General features: G+C 44.5%; 1 protein-coding gene across 1 annotated transcript; it reads right to left on the reverse strand.

Moving 5' to 3' along the window:
* Positions 1–5415: 5415 nt before the first annotated feature.
* On the reverse strand, positions 5416–19735 carry BFSP2 (beaded filament structural protein 2). Its single transcript, XM_026034873.1, has 7 exons — positions 19271–19735; positions 13027–13109; positions 10951–11107; positions 9978–10139; positions 7026–7157; positions 6306–6526; positions 5416–5670 (listed from the first exon to the last, which is right to left on the reverse strand). The coding sequence occupies exons 1-7, from the start codon at positions 19727–19729 to the stop codon at positions 5667–5669; spliced, it is 1218 nt and encodes a 405-aa protein (XP_025890658.1). The 5' UTR covers positions 19730–19735; the 3' UTR covers positions 5416–5666.
* Positions 19736–21946: the final 2211 nt, after the last annotated feature.

The following is a 21946-nucleotide window of genomic DNA, read 5'->3' on the forward strand; positions in this document are numbered from 1 at the left end:
CTTGACACGGAACGAAGGGGGGGGCGGAGGATGCGCCGCGTTTGGTTGAGGCGAGAGGGACGGCTGCGGCTTCTGCGCACGCGCCTCCAGCGCCGCGGCCAATCGGCGTAAGGAAGCGCCCGGCAGCTGCGGGCGGGGGAGCCGCTGACGTCGCCACGTGAGAATGCGGAGGCCGGGCGGGGGGTGGGAGGGCGAGCGTTGGGTTTGGTTGAGCCTTGGGCGGAGGGGGCGGGCCGAGGCGGTGCGGCGCGTGCGCACTGAGCCGCCCGGCCCCTCGGGGCGGGGCGCGGCTCTGCGTGCGCGTGCCCGGCGCGGAGGGCGCGTGCGCAGGGGCACCTTCGCCTCCACCCCCCCCTTCCTGTTCCTCGGCGGCCGTTAACGGTCGGGTTGCTGTGGTGTTGGGGGTGGGGGTTTTGACCGTTGGCCCGTTGGGGCAGAAAATGGGGCGTCATCAGCACCCCTGGAGCGGCCCCCACTCCCGGGTGGTGTCCAGCCCTGCAGGGGAAGCGGCCTAGCCTGTTAGGCCGGCCTAGGGGATGAGTAAGGCCCTGCCCAGCTGCCCACTAGAAAGGGAGCTGTGTCTGCACTGTCCTCGCAAGTGACGCGAGAAGATAATGTCGGTGCTGTCGTTCATCTTGAGGGCAGCGTGGTAGCTCKTTGAATGGAGCATGAATCCATCAGGGATGCCCGGCTGCGTCTCGGCAAGAGCTTTGTAGCTGCTTTCCCGGCTCCTAGTGAAGCCTAGGGTATGTTCTCTATGAAGGCAGACTGCACAGGCTAGGACGTGCAGCTTGTCATCGCTAGCTTGGGGTAGCGTAGTGAAAACTAGCCCGCAGAGAGCCTACACCAGTGTTTTAAACCCCACCTCAAAAAAAGTTACCGTGACTTCAAAATGAATTGTTTGAAATTTTAATTCAGGACATTTTGAAAAGCAGCCTAGAACTGTCATAAGTAATTAACTGAAACCTCATTTATGAAGAATTACTTTGATCTGTTGATTAGCTGTCAGAAGGAGGTGTGTCTGCCGCTAAGATGCGAGCTCCAACCAGCATTACCCATCAAATACGCATAGGTACTGATGTTTATATTCTGATTTATTTAGTATCATTTTATGCTTTGTGATGCYTTCTCTGGGAAGGATTATATATGTGTTGATATGTTAATAAAGGCATTCAAGTGATCCTGAACTTTGGAGTGCTTGACAGTCTCTTGTCTTTGCCATTATTTATTAATTTAGTTATTATTTATTTAGTGTCTTCTATCCATGTTTCTCAGCTTCTTAAAAAACTAGATTAGGATTCTGTGGCATTACAGAAAGAGGTCAAGTAGCTACATATTTCTCTGTGAGGCTTTTGTAGTAGTACGCAGCTGAATCGGTGCAGTCAAGTGCTCTGCATTCCTGAGTAGCTCGACGCAGTTCCCTTTATGTGCCTGTCATGCTGTGCTACCTGCATTTCCCTTTCTTCTTGTCACTGGCACTGTACACTTAAGAGGATTTCATCTAATACTACAGAAAATGCTGYGTGATTGATGCCGCTTTCTATTTTGTGACAGGTATAATTGTTGAAGTAGGGAGCACATTCAGCAGCTAAGTCTCAGGGTAGCTAAGGAGGGAAGGATATTTATGCTCCTGATGCCAAAGCTTTGCCTTCCTTTGCATTTCTGTCCATTGCTGCCCTGGAAGCTCACGTACCTCTGCACTGCACYACGCCATGACTTGCAGGCTCAGCGCTGGTCCGATAAGCAACAAACCAGACCCTGTTTCCTTCAACTTTTATAGCAGGTAAGCTAATAATGGCCACTCAGCACTGTGCTGTGTCGCACTCTAAGAGAACGTTTCAGATTTCAGCTCCTTCTGAAATATTTCATTGCATTGTTGTGGGTAACAGTTAGCATCAGGCCGAAGAATGGGAACCTGATGCCTTTTTGCCACTTTTAGCTCCTGCGTCACTTGTCYGTGCAAACCCAATACTGTAAAGCTGGAACAACCAACTCTGGATTAGAAACTTAATACCTGATGGGAGCAGAGCACCAGGAAACGTTTCAACTGTTAAATCTGGAACAGCCTCAGCGGAAACCATGGAAAATAACAGCAACATTTTAGGCCTCCGAAGGCTCGGATGCAGAGTTCTGTAAAGATATGCCCCAGTTGGCACTTTAAAGGAAACATTAGTTATGCAGTTACGCTTGGATTCTCCATCTGCTTCTAGGTTTACGTGAAATTGTCCAAACGTGCTGCTCCGTGGCATCTGTAGCTCTCTAAATGCACTGCCTTAGCCTATATGGCYGAGATGGTTGCCGTGTAAAATGTTAGATGGGGAGAAAGCTCCACATTGCTGTTCTTTCCTCCAGTCACTTGCCTCATTCTTGCTCCTTCCCACCTACCCATCTCTGTTATGTGAAATGGAGGTGACAGCGCTGCGCAGTGCTTCAATACTTGCAGATCACAAAGATCACAAGCAGAGCTCCTCTTTTCACAGCTCTGCTCAAAGAAACTGGAGAAGGAGCCCTCWGGAAAGCATGGCTGCTGCGCAGAGCAGCTTGGGGGGACATGAGTATCAAGACATGAGGGGGAATCCGTGCCACAGCATGGGCCACCTTAAAACTAACCTTTYAAGCATAGAATCCATATAATAATAAAGCTCCTGGGGAGCCTGCAGTGTAGGGCTGAAGGGGCTGAGGGAAAGGTTGAAACCTAGTTTCCTGCAGCTGGCTGAGGAAAAGGTTGAAACGATGTCAATAGACACGTGACGTCTCTGCCTGCATGCAAAGAGTTTATACCAGCAAATGTTACAAATTTCCACACTGAAAAGAAGATGTGATAGACACTGCAGTAAGAGATAATAAATTCTGATTTCTGTTTTTTTTTTCTTACCTTAGGAAAAAATAGTTGGCAACATACTCACCTGCATTTAATATAGCAACTGCTGCAGTGGAGAATAAGCATAAAGATTCATCACTTCAKGTGTCCTGGTGCTGACAGACCGCTGTGAAAGTGAGTCCTCAATGTCCCATGTTCTCAATTTCCCATTTCACTGGGGTGGTGAAGGCTTTTTGCTAATGTTTCAGTGGCATTAGGCTGGTTTAGGGCTATCACAGGGCTTGTGTAGCTAGCTGGCTACAGATGTGGGTAAGAGAGATAAGCTGCTTCAGTAACTCTTGAGATTCTTCTTAAGCTTTTCACTTAATACRAAGGAACTTTGTTTTAGAAAGGCCTCAATGCTGCATGTGACATTTGACTGTTTACAAAAAAACAAAATCTCTTCATTGGCTCTTGGTCCTGACAGGATACACAGAAAAGCATCTGGAAATTCATTATTTATGCTTAAGTATTTTCTCCTTTTTTTACCCCATTCTCCTTAATGGAATACATTAATGATTTTGCAAGAAAACATTTCAATTCCAAAGAACAAACATATAAATAGAAATCTAACATATTTTTTAATGAAATTTGAATCTGGGTCATTTGAACCTGAAATCCAAACCTTTCATGAAACAAGATCTTGGAAAAACTTTTAGAAAATTAAAAAACAAACAAAACCCTGCTTTTCCTCTTGTAACAGGGTTGTAAACTTAAAGAGCTTCACCAGGGTTGTCTGTTAGTGAAATTTATAAAGAACATTTTCACAGTGGGATAGCCAGCAGTGCCTTTTCATACCTGTGTATGAAGCGTCGTTAGAAAATAGCAAGGAGAACTAATGACACTAGGCCTGAATATTTTTTATGCTATAAGATTAATTTGATAGTTTATGGTAGCTGCTGTCTGTAATTATGGCATGCATGAGGCAAAAAGAAACCTGAAAAGCTAGCAGGGGCCTTCTATGAAGAAATACAGTAATAATTTATAAGTTCTCTTTCATCCTCAAGCCACAGAGAAACTGTGATCTTTTATGTGTCAAGAAGTGTGTTTAACTACTGTCAAAAAGTGATCGTTCCGAGGCATCATCCAGTTAATAACCCACAGATCTGTGCCACTGCATCTCTTACATAGCTCTTTGGGTACAGGTTTTATCACCATAATCCTTGGTGGATCAGCAACTTAGCACGTTCCATGCAGGTTTGCAGGAAACTCATCCCTGCACTGAAGAAACGACATTCTGAAAGAAAAAGGGAGTTTGACCATTAGTCTTTCTTAGTCTTTCTTTTTCTTTTTTTTTTTTTCCTTTTTTTCCTCCTTTTTTCCCCCTTTTTTTCCCCCTTTTTAAATTTTTTCCTCTTTTTTTTTTTTCCCTTGGCCAAATCCTAGAAACTTTCCCCCCCCAAATTCTGCAGGTGCTACATGGCAAATTGACTTTTTTTTTTCCAGAGACTAAATGAGAAAATATTTTTCAAGCAACTTTATTAGGAAGAACTTTACATGTGTGGAGTAAAGTGAGAGGAAAGCATAACAACAGATGTTTGCTGATTCCTGTTATTCMGTGGAGGATTAAGTGTAGTGGCTTGGACTATATCTGGTCCTACCAGTTACTAAAAACTAAGTAGCTTTGTTAGATAATTATTCAGCTGAAGGCTGAAACATATTTAGACTGTGTTTACTGTATGACATAAGCTATTTCTTGGTAGCCTAAGTCCATTTAAACTGTTTCACACACACACTCCAGTCTGCTGTTCGTGTTGTAAAATCTTGTCGCAATACATAAATGGGTTAGTTTAATTCAAGGAGCTCATGAAGGAAAGCTAAACACCTACCTAAGATTTAGGCCAAGGTTTGTTATAGTTCTAACTATAGGGATCTGTCTCCACACTTTATATGCTGCGTGTGCAATACAGTGAAGTTGTTAATATCTAAAATGCAAAAGAGCTGAAGTACAGGGAGCAGGAAGAGGACCAGTCTGTTTCAGCACAACACCATCAAAACAGCTTCAGGGACTGCAGAGAGGCACCAACAATTTGGTGATAGGTGGGTTCAAAATTCAGAAGATCATCTAACCAAGTATCAAGATACAGTCAAGCATATCACACATATCAAAAAAGCAGCAAACCTGCACAAGTTGGCACCATGGATAGTCCTCTTGAGATATGGCAGGTGTAGGATGCAGACTGGGCTGCAGATAGAACTGCTGCTTCCCTCCTTCACCTTTGGAAAAGTTTTATCTAGAGTGGGGCGTGTTTCCTCGGTACTGCCACGGTGCCTGTGTTGATGCTTTTGCTCTTTCACCCCCTGCATCCAAGTTCTTTCCACAGTTACCTGCTTCAGGCGTGTTGGAATCACATTCCATACTTACAGGCTGGTGGTCTTGGGTCACAGCGTTTCAGAGCACTTTCCACTTGCATGCTGTTTGCCCAGTGGATGGGTAGTTCAATCTCACTTATTTATACTGTAAAAGTAGTTTTCTTGCTGGAAAGTGGAGAGCGATGCTTTTAACCTAGCCTCTTCAAGCTATCATGAAAAAAATCTTGAAGAAAGTAGTCAAACAAAACCCATGAAATTCTTTATTTTTATTATAATTTTAACAATATAGGTAAATTGAAATCTGTAAGCAAAGCAATTACATGACGAGGGTCTAATAAAGTTGTTCAAGCTACAACCTACTTTGATTGTCGAATCAAACTGAATAAAGCAGGCTGTTCTGATGAGTTTTTAGCTTCCAGGAACATCCTTGGCAGTGACATCTTCTTTTGTGCTGAATGGCAATATTGTCTTCTTTGTGTTAGCAGTTTCAGAATCAGCTGAAAATAAAAACGAAAAGACAAAGTAAAATTGCTCACTGCGACAGATAGGAAATGTGCTGAATCAAATGCTGTCTTCAACAGGTGAAATCTCATTAGATTCAGCAGGATTTGATGGGGCAGCAGTAAACAATTGTTGTATACTGTATTTTATTTCTATATGAGTAGGAAATTTACCTCTGGGTAAGTCCAAATCAGTGGATCATATGACTCCATGATGAATGGTGATTAAGTATCTTAAAAGTAGTCGAAAAATAAATAAACCCAAACATTTTAAATGCACTTAGTGGTTATTCCCAGAGGACCTGGCCAAATTGTCCGCAGACTCCAGGGGGTACCATGTGCTTAGAACAAGGCCTTCCTCAGGATCACAGCTTTAGTATTTGGACTGCACCACAGAAGGGAGAGGGCATCACATTCCCCAGGCAAGGGACACGTGGCACAGTTTCTTACAGCCATTAACGTAGCCCACATGCTGCAGTAGCTCTGTAATTGCTCACTTAAGCTGTTTCTCCAAACCCAACTGTCTATCTCCCAGCTTTAACACAAGAACTACCCTGGTCTTCCAGCTTCTCTGTGCCTCAGAGTGAACGTTGGCTGTGTTCACGGTGCACTTGTTTTTTAATGAGAGCTACCTGCTTTGTTCTCCGTCCAGAAGACAGTGATACGCAGCGATGTCCTTCTCCAGCTGTTGTTTGCTGGTCAGCAGATTGTCACGATCCCGCTGCTGCTGCTCCGTTTCTATTTTGATTTCTCCCATCTCTGCCTCCAGCTTGGAAATGACAGAACCTAGGTTCTGCAGTTCGATGTCATGCCAGTGTTTAGCATCATATAAAGAGTTCTCCAGGCCCCTTTTCTGTAACAGCAGGACAACACAGGTCAAAAACAATTGATATTCATAGACTTTGTAGTAAGTTTGATTTAGGTTTGGCTATTGGCTCTGTTCTATATGTTGAAGTGGAGATTTAATATTCTGAGATCCCTTGCTTTAGATACACTGACCAAGTATCTACCATAATACAGATATTGGGCTGTTCTTATTGGTCCTGATGTCCTTCACAGTCTAGATTCATATTCATATTCTTCATATGCATATTCTCCGCAGTCTCCATGAAGTTTATGATTAAGGTCAGTGTGAAAACATTAAAGATTGAAACTGCAGAGCCAATTTTCAAATGTTCTGCACTCAGTGCATCACATGAGTAAGGGCTCCAAAATGTCTGGCATCTCTGGAAACAACATCATTTTTAAAAGGGATTTCTGCATAACTCTGCATCCTAAGGAGGAAGTGTTCACCTCAAAATGCACATTGAATTCAGAGCAGAATATACCGATTGGAAATCAACGTTACTTACCAAAGTTCTTAAAGATTCGGTTTCTGCTTGCAAGCTCTGTATTTTGCAGGCAGTTTCATGGAACTCTGTTCTTAGGCCCTCCACCAGTTCTTCCTCTTGGGTTCGCTCAGCAGCTGTTGGCTCAGCCTGTTGCTGGTAAGAGAGAACAACTGCTGGTAAGAGAGAACAACGATTTTATTTTCCTTGCCTACCCGAATGACAGTTAATACTTTCACAGTTTGTGGCAGTTCTGATTTAAAGTTTGATTCTGGTATGTTAAATTGAACAATGTTGGGTAACTTTTAGTTTCAAAATTATCATACTTTCTATGCAGTTACTTTAAAAAATATATCCATATAAACCAATATCCATATAAAGGTAATTTTTTATCTATGTTCACTGAAGCTGTTCAACATTTATAGAGTAAATTTTTGAAAGACCTATAAAAGGAAAACATTGCTGTAACTAGTCTTCTTTTTAAAGCATATCATAAACATTTTTAGAAATAAGTGTTTTCACTTAGTTTTCTTTTAATTTCATTTCATTTTATTTCAGAAGCAAGKTTTTTTTATATACTTTATTCACATAGGATTCTGTGAATCAGTGAATGGTGTGAATCACACCATAGAGGTCAGAAAAATAATTTTAGAAAAATGGTTAATTAAATGAAGATAGTACAATGCAATTTCGTGCTTTTAGTGAATGTGATTTCTAATGTATGTTTTAATTCAAATACCTTGAAAATTGGTGAAGTAATAGTTACTTTAASAAATATAAAATGTCTATGCTTTTTAAAGAGATCTGAGGTCARGATTTTCAACCCACAGCACAGGGATCTCCAGCAAATATGATTCTTTGGTCAAAAGCTGTATTTCTTTTTCTGCCTGCCACTAATGTGCACCACAGCATGGTGCCTTAAGGTTTACTGTGAAAGCCCATATTAATTAACTGAAATGTGGRTGAATCGTGGACTAGAAAGTTTTATGGATGTCATAAGACTACAGAGACTARCAACAACCAGTGGACCAGAATTCTAAAGGTATAAAACATATCCCCCCAAAATGCTGTATGAAATTCCCCTCATACCTGTAGCATTTCATTTATTTTGGTGCCTGAATATCCATGAAAACATACAGTCAAGGTCGCAGCTTCAGTCAGAGGAAAAGGCAAATCAGACCAGGGAATTGGTCAGAAAATAATGGAAACCCTGCCCTGACACCTAAGCCAATGCTAATGCGTCATTTGAAATGCCCTGGTCTCAGCTGGTCTGAGCAATGCCAAAGAGAGGGTGCAGAGAAAGGAAGTTAGGATACAAAGAAAACTCGGGAAGAGAGAGGCTGAAAAAAATAGTGATGAAGAGCAAAGAAGAAGAAGAAGGAACCGCTCTTCCTCCTGTGATGCTGCAAAAGAACAAGGAAACGGTCTGGTACTGCAAGGTCTCAAGTTCCAAACTGGCAGGAGAAACATTTTCAGTGGGGGATTATTAAAGAATGCAATTTAGTGATATAGGATGTCACAAGGCCACAGCCTTACTTAAAGAAAGGACTGGAATTAATTAGTATAACTCTGTGTCCGTGTATATATAGTAACAATATCTATATGAGGTATGAAAGTGCATCTTCTGCACTTAATTRATAGGTCTAATGAGAGAGGTATTTTGAGACAGAAACCCTGGAATGTCCCGTGAGAATCTGCTCAGAGCCAGAACTGATCTTTCCAGAAGTCTGTGATACTCAGAATCATCTTCCCATTGAAAAATAAACCACAGGAAGAACAAATTAAACTATTCCCTAAAGAATAGGATCTTAGTCTAAGCTCTGACAGTAAGGGTGGATTATGTTATGTCTGCGTTATCGGCAGTGTCTGGTACTGCTGCCATCAAAAACATGGAGTGGGATCAAGTGGTCTGTCTAATGTAAGGTGGCTTTTTTTTTTCTCTCTCTGCAAGTGACATCTCTGAGCAGTTAAAATACCAAATTTTGGAGGCATGAAATAATGAGAAGAAAGTAGTTATCAGAGTGTCCATTTGCACAGGGRGAGGAAGAGGAATGAGTAGTGGCAGTGCCCRACAGGAGAGGGGRGACCTGAGGAATTTRGTGCCMTCACAGCAACTCTCATGGGCTTCACCACTCACTACTTGCTGTCATAACAAATCTGTACCGTAAGGCTTATGGGGCTGGTCTTTCCTAAGTATTTCTGGAGCACAGCTGTACTTAGGATTCACCATGTCATGCTTTGTTGTTAACAGTCAGCTAAGAAAGAAATGGCTACTAAAATACATGGCTACGCGTTGAACTTGATGCTTCAGCTCTGCAAAAATACTTATCCAACCAGACACTTCAGAAAGYGAGTGATTCTTCATGACAGAGGAAAAGTTGCATTAAAAACCTCTGTCATACTCAGCATCAGGAGGAAAGAGAACTTGCAAAGGGAATATCTTTATTATGATGAGTTTTCATTTCCAAGTCAATGCCCAGTCTCCCCTCCTCTGCCAAAGGAAAGGATGTCAAGGAGAAGTCCATGAGGAGCCAGCAGCTGTGTGAGCAGTGTAGAGCAGAATCTCTGGACCTTTCTGACGCGTGAGCTCCTGTGATTTCTCCAGYTGAGAAATGGTCCTGATAGGGATAGTTACTACTGTGACTCTCCTACCCAGGTTATATCTGAGCAAGTTTTATTTTTCTACCACCATCTTAGAGCCCTTGGAAGTTTCCAGCAGATACCCGTGAGATCAACAGGGTCATTTCCATTGCTACTTAAAACTGTGTGTCCCAAGGAAGTCRCTGATTTTTAATGAAAGTGGTTGTTTGGGTGGCCTTGATCCAAAATCTTTTGTATTTTTACAATCATTCTGTGCTTCAAAAAAGTAGTAGGAAAACTAACCCTAAAATTACTGTAGGGTCTGAGTCAGATTTTGTATTTGTTCTAGATGCCTTTGGGTTAGAGTTACCTATTTAGGCCTCTATCAGCATTTACCTTAGTACGGAGCAGGGCACCTGTCTCAGCACGATTCTTTTCAATATCTCTCTCCCAGTGGATTCTGATTTTTTCCAGTATATCATCCAGGCCACTTCCAAGAGGAACATCAAGTTCTTCCAGCTGAGATCCAGCAAGCTGTTTGTATAACACCTTCACATCCTTAAAAATAAAAATAAAAAAAAAAACTATAAAATGGCCAGTTGAACAACACCTTCAGATGGGCTTAAAGAAGAGCTCTTGGGAAGCTGTTATGCTCCTTGTACCATATATATGTGAGCAGATAACAACAACAATGCTTTATAGCAAACATTGCAATATATAGAAGTTTAAAGGGGGTTGTGAATTTCTTTCCATTTTGTGTGTTTTCCCTCTCGTCTGAAACAACTTCCAACTTTCTCAGGATTTGCAGGATGTGCTGAAACCACTGGGTATTTTCAGCAAAATGACAGCATTGGGAATCTCATGAAAGCAGGGAGGGAATAAAGCTTTATCTTGGTGACCCAAGTGCCCATATTCATGCCAACCTTGCTGAGATGTTAYGGCTGGAGAAATAATCTGCAAGAAATGTAAGGCAGGATAGTGCTCAATCTCATTTTTACTCTTGAGGCATCAGCACAACTGCTTGCTGCCCCTTGCATGGCATAGTAGTTTGATATGTGACTCCAATCCCATGAATATCCTATGGGATATCTATTAAGAAATGAAGTGACAATGTCTCTTCCTCAGCATATTTATCACATGAGAAAGATTTTAAAATTGTAAGTAGGTAATTTTACTCATGTCTCAAAGGTTAGTGCTTTAAGCTAGCAGAGTGAAGAAAAATAGGAACCRTTTTCAGAAGAATCCTACCATCCATACATGACAGATGCAGGTTTTTAATACTGACTTAGCGAGATGAATCATCCCAAACAGCCAAAACAGGATGCACATTAGTGCTGTGGTATCCCTGGTATCCCARTTCTGGACTTACCTCTTCATGGTTCTTAGACAGCAAAGCTAGTTCTTCTTTCATGCTTTCTATCTGACTCTCCAGCTCCATTTTAGTTAAATTAGCATCGTCAATCACTTTATAGAGTGAATTAATTTCATCTTCCACTGCCTTTCTGAATGGCTGCTCATTTTCATACCTGCAGAGAAAAAAAAATGTAATAAGCACTTCTCAGCAAGAGAAATTGTCTTTTTTTTTAAAAAAAAAAAGGATGTGGTCATGCTAATTAGCTGGTGTGTTCCACACAGGGGCATGGAAACACAAAAAAAATGCCTGGCCCTCTCCTAGTCCTCATATACCAATTCCACGACTAAAACAGGCTCGAGTGCCTTTTCCTTAACTCAGGGATTCAAGAGACAGACTAATCTAGCACTCGCAGTACAATGTTATCAAATTTGGGGTATTTCTGAACAAGGTATCTGAAAGGTATCCCTTCTCTGTTTAGTTCTGGTGCTTGCATGCTGTATGGGCATGCATGCCTTTTAGTCTACAAAGTGGGAATAATTGCCCACACTTTTCTATAAAAAAAAGGAGCTAAGGAACAAAAACCACACAAGGGTCAAGTATTTTAGTAATGGACATACTGATGAAAGTCTGTTTATGCTCCTGAGTCATAAGGTACCCTTAAGATCAAATCCTAGTAGCATTGAAGTAAATAGGAAATCTGGTATTTGGTTAAGGTGGGCAAAGATTTTCATGCAAGATGATCCCATTATTGGTCCATGTTTGAGTGCAATTGCTTTGGTGGCTGCTGGTGCTTCTTTTCCCCACCAACTCCCATTTTTTTAAAACCATCAATATGTGGTGTATATTAATTAATATATAGTGTATATTAACAGTGGAGTTACTTCTGATTTCGTCAATACTGGGAGACTTTAGTGTCAAAGCGAGCAAACTTGGACACCTGGACTCTGGAACAGGTTAGAAGGCAGCCAATTTCATAAACAATTTCTGCACTCTTGCCCTGATAGCCACCTACTTTCCTGGGAATTCACTAGCTTGGGAAAAAGCAGCTAATTACATTGATCATTAGGAGTTGTTAGTATGCAGTGCATTGACTGAATGTTTTCTTTATGATGGATATTGCATGCAGAAGCTAATATACAATTTTTTTAAAGTACTTAAAATATGAATGTGGTTTACTGCATGTAAAGCATCAAAAAAAGTTTTATCTTTCTAAATTAAAAGACAAACCTAAGTATATGATTAATGCATGTTTTGGTATGATTAAATGAAATAATACCAGAGAGAGGGAAAGAGAACTGTGGAAGGGAAGATMAAAATCACATGAAACAAAAATGAATTAGTTTGAAGTAAAATTTGTGCATCAAACCTTGTAAAAAGCTATTTGTAAATGAACAAGTCTGTTCACAGTAAAAGCTAGAAGAATCAGGCCTTTTGAATGCAGTTTGAAGAGCTTCATGTTCCCATTTACATGATTATTGCAAGGAAATGTGTTCCTACCCAGTTATACTCAGATCAAATTCGGCTTTGCAAACTGAAAGACTCTTTAGAAGTCRTTTGTCAGTATTTAAGGTCTTTTACTCTTCATTTCCCTTGACAAAGTCAAGGAAAATCAGTGCAGTTCATTTCTTTTATTTTTTCTTATCTAATGGATTCATGCTGGCACTTGTAGAAGCACATGGATGTATTTCAGGTGCTCTAGCAGATTTTTTTTATTTGTTCTTAAACCACTTGCTTGAAAAATTTAAGCTAAAAAAATCATACAAATGTTTGTAAAATACCAACCCCAAATTTAATGAATAGTATCCTTTCAAAAGAGATCAGGGCCAGTATATCAAAGGTTAGCTTAAATAACCTTGCCAGTACAAATTTTCCATTATTACAGATCTTGAAAATGTTCTTCTAAAATAATCTTAGTGTCCTAATTATTTTGCCAGGTTACAATAACCTTCCCAAGTTAAGTGGTCGAATATCCAACATAAAAAAAAAAAAAAAAGGAGTCTGTTCTAATTAAATATTATTCCTTTACAAGGGAAGCCCCTGTTAGGGAAAAGTGCCAGAGAAATTGGCCAGTTTGGTACTTCACAAGACTACCTGTCTTTAAAATCTTCAGCACAAGCCTGAACGTTCTCCGTGTGCAGCATCAGCCGAGCATTTTCAAGGACTGCTTCGCCCACCTGCGAGGGAGAGACAAGAGATCAAACGCTGAAGAACGGCAGCTGGAAGCATCGAAGGATTTTATGGAGGTGGAGAGTTTTGATTCTGAAAATAATCTTTTAGCCTAGGGCGGCTCCAGTGGTTCATTCCAGATAATTTAATCAATGAATTCCATACGTAGCAATTCACAAGTTCACAAGCAATTCCCAACCATTCAACTCCTCATGGAAACACATTTAATCTCATTATCAGCCRATCACAAGGGGTAGAAGTCGTCATTGGGCACAAGGTATGTTCATCATTTAAGTCCCACTTGTATGTTCTAGATAAGGTTTAAGTAGCACTTAAGCAGTTCCTGTTACACTTCCCATGTGAGCAATCCTCTTCAGTGAGCCAAGGAGCTGCTGCTACTSGTGCCTGTGAGCCATTCACAGACTCCCAGAGCACTGGCTTTGTTCTCTAGGTAAGGAAACCTGGAAGGTTTCCTGCATAGCAGCTTGTTCTGTTTCGAGAGGGTTTTAGGAAGTGGTAAACAGGCAAAAACCAAACAAGAGTAGCTTTTTAAAGAGTCCAGGAGAGCTCTTAAAAGTAGAAATCCTCCCTTGGCTACTTCAGCTTGTAGCTGAATGGGATGTGAGGATACCCTCAGCTTTCTGCTCTCTAGGTACGAAGGCTGCAAGGCTGCATCCAGACAAGATATATTCACCAAGCTGAGCAAGTTGAATTCAGTTTAAAATGGCTTTTGTTCTGCGATGAAAGTAAAAGCAGGGGAATGACTGTTCGTTTTCAGTTAGACACACATAGAAGGCAAACGCTGCTCTCACTACCCTCTTAAAATACATATGCTGCATTTTCTTTTGCTAGTTATTAAAAGGTATTTTTTTTTTTTTTTTTTTTTTAGCAGTAATCTCAGGTTTTGCTGAAGTATTTGGAGCAATACCTGTCCCCCAGTGGATGTCTTTACCAAACCCTCAGCACCATGGTCTCCAGGGTTTTGTTAATATGTGAGCCCGTGCACAGGTGGAACTTACTCTTTCTTATAAGTTGATGGCTGATAACAAGTAATTAGTGACACTACCTGGAGATTTCCAATTCTAGGCCCTAACTTGAATTGTGCCATGTACATATGGACTGCATATAWAAAAAAAGTCACACTTAGAAGGGTGAGAGGCCAGAGCCATAGCAGGAGTCAGCAGACCTTGATCTGCCAGCACCCCTGCAAATGAGCTGTACGCTGCTCAAATACAGCAGGGGATCTGAAGGATGAATAATTACATGGCAGCTTCTACACAGAAAGCACGTTTGCAGAGAACAAATATCTCTATGAAAGCCTTTTCATAGGCTTCAGAAGACAAGATGCAAGACTTCCATCTAGTGGTTCTTGGGTCTCATGTAGCTCTGCCGGGACGCCACAGCTGGCTGCAAGACGTTGCTGTTAGCCAGGATGGCCGGGGCGCTGTGCGGTTGGCCACGCTGGCCTTGCCTGAAGCCCCATCCTTAACACTCACATGGCCTTTCAAGCTGCCCAGATGTTATGCCAGCTTAAATACTATTCCTAGTATTGCTCCTCTGTGACTATGCTCCCATAACCTGCATATTGTCTTCCTACTGTAGACTTGGTGATGGGCACCAAGACTTGTAGACTTGGTGATGGTGATGGTGTTTTGAGCACTTCTTTTCAATTTGTGAGGTAACACTAAGTAAAACAGCTAGGCAGCATTGGAATTTTTCTTTGATTCCATTCCATTAATAAGCATAAAAAGAAACAATCTTGATTTTTACCAAAAAAAAAAAATCTTTCTTGAATAGGAGCATCTGGTTTGTCTGGCTGCACCACGTGGCCCATGTTATGGCTTATAAGCCACCCTTTGGCTTCTGTCCAACAGCAAGCAAAATCAGATGCTCCGAGGGAGGGTTGCAAACTCCACCTGTGACAAAGTGTGATGTGATACGGGGGGAAATCTATCCCTGCTGGCTAGCAACTTTGGATTTTTTGACAGAGATTTCCCTAAATCTGGAATTGCAAGGCTTGCTACACCTTTCCAATTCTTAACTCCGCTTAACTGATAGGTTTGTTTAATCTGCTTTTCCTTGCAAATGTCTAGTCCCAGTCTGAATGCTGCCAAGCTCGTGGCCTCAGGTGTGGCCTGCCTTGTGGTTTAATTATTTATGTAGTGGAAAATTATTTGGCTTTTAATTTGGCTTCAGTTTCWGCAAATGATCCCTTTATGGAAAAAGGTCAGAAGATCCTGCCTAGTCCTTCCTACCACAGGCTTAAAGATTGGGTTTGTATCAGGCCACGGTTTCCAAGGCATTTTCCTTGGCAGCAGAGGGGCTGCAACCCGGTTGCTGCCGCGCAGGGAGCTGCTTCCAGCCACACGTGTTGTGCTGGCCCCTTGACAGAGCCTTGGGGAGCAAAGGGAAAGGCAGCACCATTCCTGAGGCAATATAATACCTGGAGAGAGGCTGGCGAGATTCATGTGTCCTTTGCTGCTTCCTGCTGCATCTAGGAAAACAGGACTTCATTTATGTATCTAGTATTTTCTAAATAAAGAGGCCTACATCAAAAAATGCCCGTTTCTTGAAGCAATATCTCCTCCCAATGGAGCAACCTGTATAAACTGTAATGCTGCCTAGCCACGGGGATGACAACCAGCGATCCCACCGCGCAGTGCTGGGCGAGTGTCGCCAAGGCCGGGGCTGCGGGAGGTGGACAAGAGGCCTTAGCTCAAACTAGTTTATTGCCAACCTCTCCGTAGCGGTCGAGCAATCCCCGCACTGTTTCAAGAGAGTTTGTCGTGTCCGTGAGCTCGGAAAGAGACCGGGATCCAGGCAGCTGCGGGGCAGGAATAACGCACTGCCAGGAGCASGTGTGGCAAGGGATGGAAGTGGTGGTGGCACCGCAGGGGCTCCTGGCGCATCCTCGCCCCTCAGGAAATATTCCAGTGCTTTCTGTTCTAGATGCAGCAATTGCCGGGATGAGCAACCCTGCCCCACAGGTCATATCCACCCCGGGTAAATGCAGCCACTGGGGCCAGGGGCAAATAAAGGCCTCTCTCCAGAAAGCTCCCGTGGTCTTTCACATTCTCATACCTGAAGTCACAGTGCTGGGGGAATTGGTCCCCAAAATTTACTCCTTCTTGTACTTTTTTATTTACTTCCCATGATTTGAACTGTGCTCTGTGCCATCTGAGAGACAAAATCCGTCTCTCTCCCTCTCTGTCCCCTCTCTGTGCCCCACTAACTGAGCAGTCCTGGAGACTGAACTCAGCCTTCATCCCTGTAAATGCACTAAGACTTTGTCAAGTATTTTCTTTTCCCAGGTGCTGAATTGCTTGGTGGGAAGGAATTATCATCACAAATAACCATCTATTTTGCAGAGGAGGCACATTTAATTAGGCGTTTAAATCTCTCTTGCATTTTGCGTAAGAAGACTGCATTAAAGACCAGAGGAAAAAGAGCAAGAACAGGATAAAATAAGGTGAATTTATATTCCTGCCACATAAATAATTCCTCTCAGCAAAGTTTTCTCATTTCCCTGCATTCCTGCAAAAGTCCTCCTGCTTTGCATGTGTCCCAATTAGCACTTGTGCACACATGTGCGTGTGCATATGTGTGCGTGCCTGCGTGTTTACACCTGCTCTGCTAAAAAGCAGCTGCCCCGACTGATAATTAATACTGTGATTTGGCTAGCTGCCTCGCGCAGCTCTTTCTTTGTTGATTATTCGCTGCCACAACAGCTCTAACAACTGTAATGAGCTACCAGCGCTTTCCCCCCAGGACCCTCCGGTGTTTTCCTCGGATTCTGTCACTGCTGCTCGAAGCGCTTCCCCCTCAGCTGTCTAGGAATCAGCCCTGGATCTGCACACCTTAAATGCCCATGTCTGCCTTGATGGGTTATTTYTGTTATTTTTGTAAGTATATTTGTTAGGTACCTATCACTTCTATTAACCCTGATTCCTGAATGCCTTTTGCTTTTCCCGCTTGGACCCACTGTGGAGGCAGGATACTTTATTTCACGTTACTGCAGCTGTTTCTGTAGCAACGGATTTTGATGTCACTTTAACAAGCAAGACAGTTGGGGAGTTSATGCTGGCTCCCTTTTGCCAGGGAGCCCCAGGAGGAATGAGTCAATCAGTGTTTGGCCAGGCTTTTGTTTTTGTCCTGCTTTCATTTTTATCCTGATGTTTAATGTAAAAATTGCAGGAACCAATTAGTCAGAATTGCACATCTTACCTCAGATTGTATCTGAGAAAGTAAAAAATAAAGTATCTTTTATTGATCTAATCAATCCATTGATTCAATTGATATAATTGAAAGAACTCTAATTTTCTGTATTCTCTGGTGTGTTTTAATGGATATGGATGCTGCTAACTGTTTTATCTATTTTTCTATGATACTTGGAATTGTTATTACTTCATTGCTTTATTTTTCTCATTTCCATGTAGGAAGATCCCAACAGTCAAGCTAGACTTCATTATAAGCTGCGTTTATTTACTCATAAATAACTCAAAGAAGGGAGGTAAGGGAAAGGTGGCAGGAMAACAGTAGAAAGGTAGGTTAAAATTAAAGCATTTGGATGAAAAATCATTAAATAAGTGTGTTCCTCTGCACCACAGCATTGCTTTTCACATGAATAAAATCAAACAGACCATCTTAAAGCACCTGCAGTCCTAGTTTTTCTGGCTTGAGCTGTAAGGTCTGGCAGGTTTTACAAGATGGTGGTGGTGGGTCTTCAGAAGAGGACACGCATTAGAAAAAAGCAGGATTGCTGGAAGAATCGCACTACCCCAGCTCCCACCATCCCACATAGAAGTCCTCATTTGCAGCCAGATTGCCTCATGCATATGCTGCTTTTTATAAGCACCCTCGATTCAGCACCTCGGTTGCCTTCAGGCAGCAGCCTCTTCAGCAAGCCGTGCAGGATTAGTGCTGCAATGACGTTTRGCAACATCTCGGAGAGCCAGTGCTTAGCCCGGCACTGCTGCTCACGTGATCTTTGCCTAASATTTTATGCCACGGCCTAGTAAAATACAAGATTCAGAGGACATCTGTAGCCTTCTGGTTGCAGATAGGCAGCGCAGTTGAAACACATCCCCTGTCCATGCCAGAGGGAAAACTGTGGGCAGGCTGAGGTGAAATGCRAAAGTGGGTCAGGGAATTTGAAGCTCTTTATTCAACCAAAAAGTACCATTTCTGTGGCTGTGTACAAGCTACTGGGCACGAGGCTGAAGTGCAGGGCGTCAAAAAAAAGATGTGAGAACACTGCTGTTCCTCGGCTCCTTGGGATCCCTTCCTTTCACCTCCATCGTGGAGAGGTTCCCCATTTTGCCAGCACCAGCCACGTAAGGGAAGCAAAGCAGCAACTGCTGCTGTTCCTCCTGGGAGAGCCCTGGAGGTTTGGGGGCAGCCTCTTGCAGGGAGCAGGTCCTTTTGCCCAGTGTGGACCAATGGAGTGCCCCACGGCCAGGTTCCCTCACCCCTTTTGCAGGTTTCCCTCCTCCTGCTCCCCGGGGTTTTGCTTCGAGCAATAGCCCCTGCTCTGCTCCCCGTCCTGGCCCCGGCCCTGCTCAGGGCTGAAGAGACCAGCTACGCTGGGGAGCAGGAGCTGCTGCAGACCTGGCTGAGATGTCCCGCTGAGGGTAGCCGATAGATCCGAGGTACAAGATGCCCCGTGTCACACTCCCCAGGCACTTTCCTTCACAGCCCCCCTGCAAAGCGGGCAGCTGGCCCTGTACCGGCAAGAGGGGAGTTACGGGTGGCTACTCACTTGCTGCCACGCAATTAGTATCTTTAAATAAATAGAGCTTTTGAAAATGTGATTAAGCAAATGAGGGRATAATGTAAAAATATGAACTGCCAATTAAAAAAGAACACAAAATGCTTGTAACGATATTGTGTTGATAAACTAATTCTGTCCTAGCAGTTTTCTTTTAATAGTTTTGCTGCTCAGTGTAATAACCACGACTAAGAAAAAAGCAGAAGGCGACAGCCACCCATTGGAATCAGACCCGAGTGTGGCGCCCTAGGGTGCGTTTCGGGCAGCCCCACGGGTGGGACGCCTGAGGCAGCTCTGCGGCTTCGTAGGCGTTTTCCACAACCCGCCACGCCACAGCAGCACTAGTTACCACAGGGAGAGACTGAAACCCCTGCACCTGGGGCGCCCCTCGCCCTTCCTTACCTGGTGGTAAATGGCCTCCCAGTTCTCCCTGAGCGCTCCCCAGCTGCTGATGCTGGAGGACTTCTTGTCCAGGTAGACCCTGATGTGCTCCTCCAGCTCCTGGTTGACCTGCTCGAGCGCCCGCACCTTCTCTATGTACTCCACCAGGCAGCCGTTGAGGCTCTCGTAGGAGAGGCCGCGGCCCTTCTCCAGCCCCGGCGCCAGGGGCACGGCGGAGCAGGAGCTGCGCAGGCCCTGCAGGAAGACGCTGGTGATGCCCAGCGCGCGGCGGGACACGCGCGTGCCCAGGCTGCTCACTCCTCCCGGCGGCGCCGAGCCCACGTAGACGCCYGGCGGCCTTGCCCCGCCGCCCACGCTGACGCGGCGCCCGGCCGCCGCCGCGCTCTCCGCCGCCGAGGAGGAGGAGGWGGAGGAGGGCTGCTGGCCCAGGAAGGACGAGCGGCGCCGCGGCAAGGGCATGGTGCAGCTCGCGTCCGCCGCGCCGGCCCCGCTGCTTCGGCCCTGTGCGCTCGCGGCGCTGGCGGGATCTGCCGAGCCAAGCAGCTTTGGKCTCGGCCTTGTTGGCGCTTTGTCCGCCGTCCTTCTGGAAGGAGGGCGGGCATTGAGCGGCGTGGCGGGCGCCGCATTGTGCGCGCCGTCCCGCGCCGTCAGCAGTCCATTTCAAGAGAAATCTCTCTGCTGCTGCTGCTGCAAATGTGGCCCGGGAAACACAATGGTGTTTACAGGGACGGCGGGACAGGAATTCATCGCGCTGAAATACCCACCAGCGCTTTCTGCTCTGGCAGCCAGATGATTTCCCATCCTTCCAGCCCCGTGTACCTACACGAACACTACAAACACATTAGCTGCTCGCACCTGCGCTTGCTCTGGACACAACGCGTTGCAGCAAAGTGACAAAGTTAACAAAAACTGAACTTTCGAGCAGGCGGCTGGACCCTGCCGGCTTTTTCCAGCCTGCAGCCTGCCCTCATTCCCTCCCGGACTGCACCATTTCTTGGTGCTTTGACTCCACCACCCACCCCCAGGCACCACTGTAACCCCAGCAGCCTCTCAGCTCTCCCACCTACCCCTAAGCATCCTGTTAAACATCACCTATGGATGGCACCTTGTCYGCTGGGCAAGGGCCCATTTCCCTCCAACTGCCCAGCAGAGCAGCAGAGGTGCCAGGCCCAGCTGGACGAGGAACGTGGAGCAGCTCCCCAGTCTTCGTGTGGAGCTGTGGGAGATCTTCTCTGCTCTTCTTTCTGTGTTAGTGCTCTGTAGCAAACAAGTGGGCAGTTCAGACATGTTTGAGCGGGGCAGGATGTAATCCAGAAGGAGACTTAGCTGTGTGCTCATTGTAGATGGATGACACRGTGTTTTCTACACGGCTACACCTAAGTCAACAGATGCTTCATGGCTCCAACGCTGCAGTCGTCCCGGGTCAGGATTGAAGTACGAGCGTCTTTGCAGGCACGCCTGTAATGTGCTGATGTTGGGCACTGACCTCATGTGCTGGTTTGTTTAGGGGCGATCAGCCGAGACTCTGGTAACACAGACTGGGATGAGGGATTCCTTTGCTACGGATGYGCCTGAGCCTGGTGGCCAGGTGTGGCTTGCAGGCCTGGGGGCTGTGATCTCAATCAGGGTGCCATTTCCCACACGTGGGAAACCCGGGAATGCCAGGGTGTCTCACAGCTTTGCAAATGTTTTCTGTTGATTTCTAGGTATCCTGAATTTAGGCTACTAGGCAAACTGTACCGGCAAAACAAGAGGAGTCCTCTAGTATTTCTTACATAACACTGTTAGTGTATTTGTTGTGTGTCAAGTGAAAAAGAAATCTGCCATGCAAGAGCAGTACCAGGCACAGAAAATAACACATAAAAATTCCAATTTCCTCCCAAAGGAATTGAATTTCACTCTTTGTCATGTCATTCTCCCTTTCTGCCTCCTTGTTTAGGTACACGGAGGGAAAGATGAAGGTTGTACTATGCTGGCTGTCTCTTGGCAAGACTCTTGGGAAGTTTTTATGTCATAAGTGAAACAGCATTTTCAGCAGACTGTTTAGTATTTGACTGCGAGGACCATAGGTAACATTGCATGGYTTGTATCCCACTGTGAAGAGACTACCTGTATTCCCAAAGTGCCCATCCATGTCCACATACAGACAGATCTTAATGGGTCCCCAGCCACCTCTTAGGGAAGCAATGCATTACTCTTTGATGCAGAACAGAAAACCAAACATCTAAAATATCAGATGAATCAATCTGGCAGTCAGACTGATGCCTAAGTGCAGATGTGTGTGTGGGGGACAGAGGGAGGATGTGGGGGTGAAGATCTTCGTGGCCACTGGGTCCCAGGGGTAGCCACATGTCTGTCAGGTAACAGGTACCAGTTAGTGAAGCTTTCAGGCTACTCCAACTACCCACCACGGRGATGTTACTACAGGCGAGAACAGCTGGACAAGATGTGTAACAATCSTAATTCCCCTTTTCCTTTATCCTACCTCAACCAAGGCACATGTTTCACGATGCTCCGCTTCCCTTTGAGGCAAAGGGCCAATAGAGGCGAGCAGCCCGGGCACGAAGCAGCCAGCTGGAGCGCGGGGTGAATCCCCTGCCGTCTCAGTGCCCGCTCCCCACCCCGACCTCAAGGCACACAGGCTGCTTCAGCTGCTGAACAGCACAGAGCAGGCAA

The sequence above is a fragment of the Nothoprocta perdicaria genome, unplaced genomic scaffold (assembly GCF_003342845.1).
Source record: "Nothoprocta perdicaria isolate Ctin4 unplaced genomic scaffold, notPer1 scaffold_150, whole genome shotgun sequence".
Classification (NCBI taxonomy): Eukaryota; Metazoa; Chordata; class Aves; order Tinamiformes; family Tinamidae; genus Nothoprocta; species Nothoprocta perdicaria.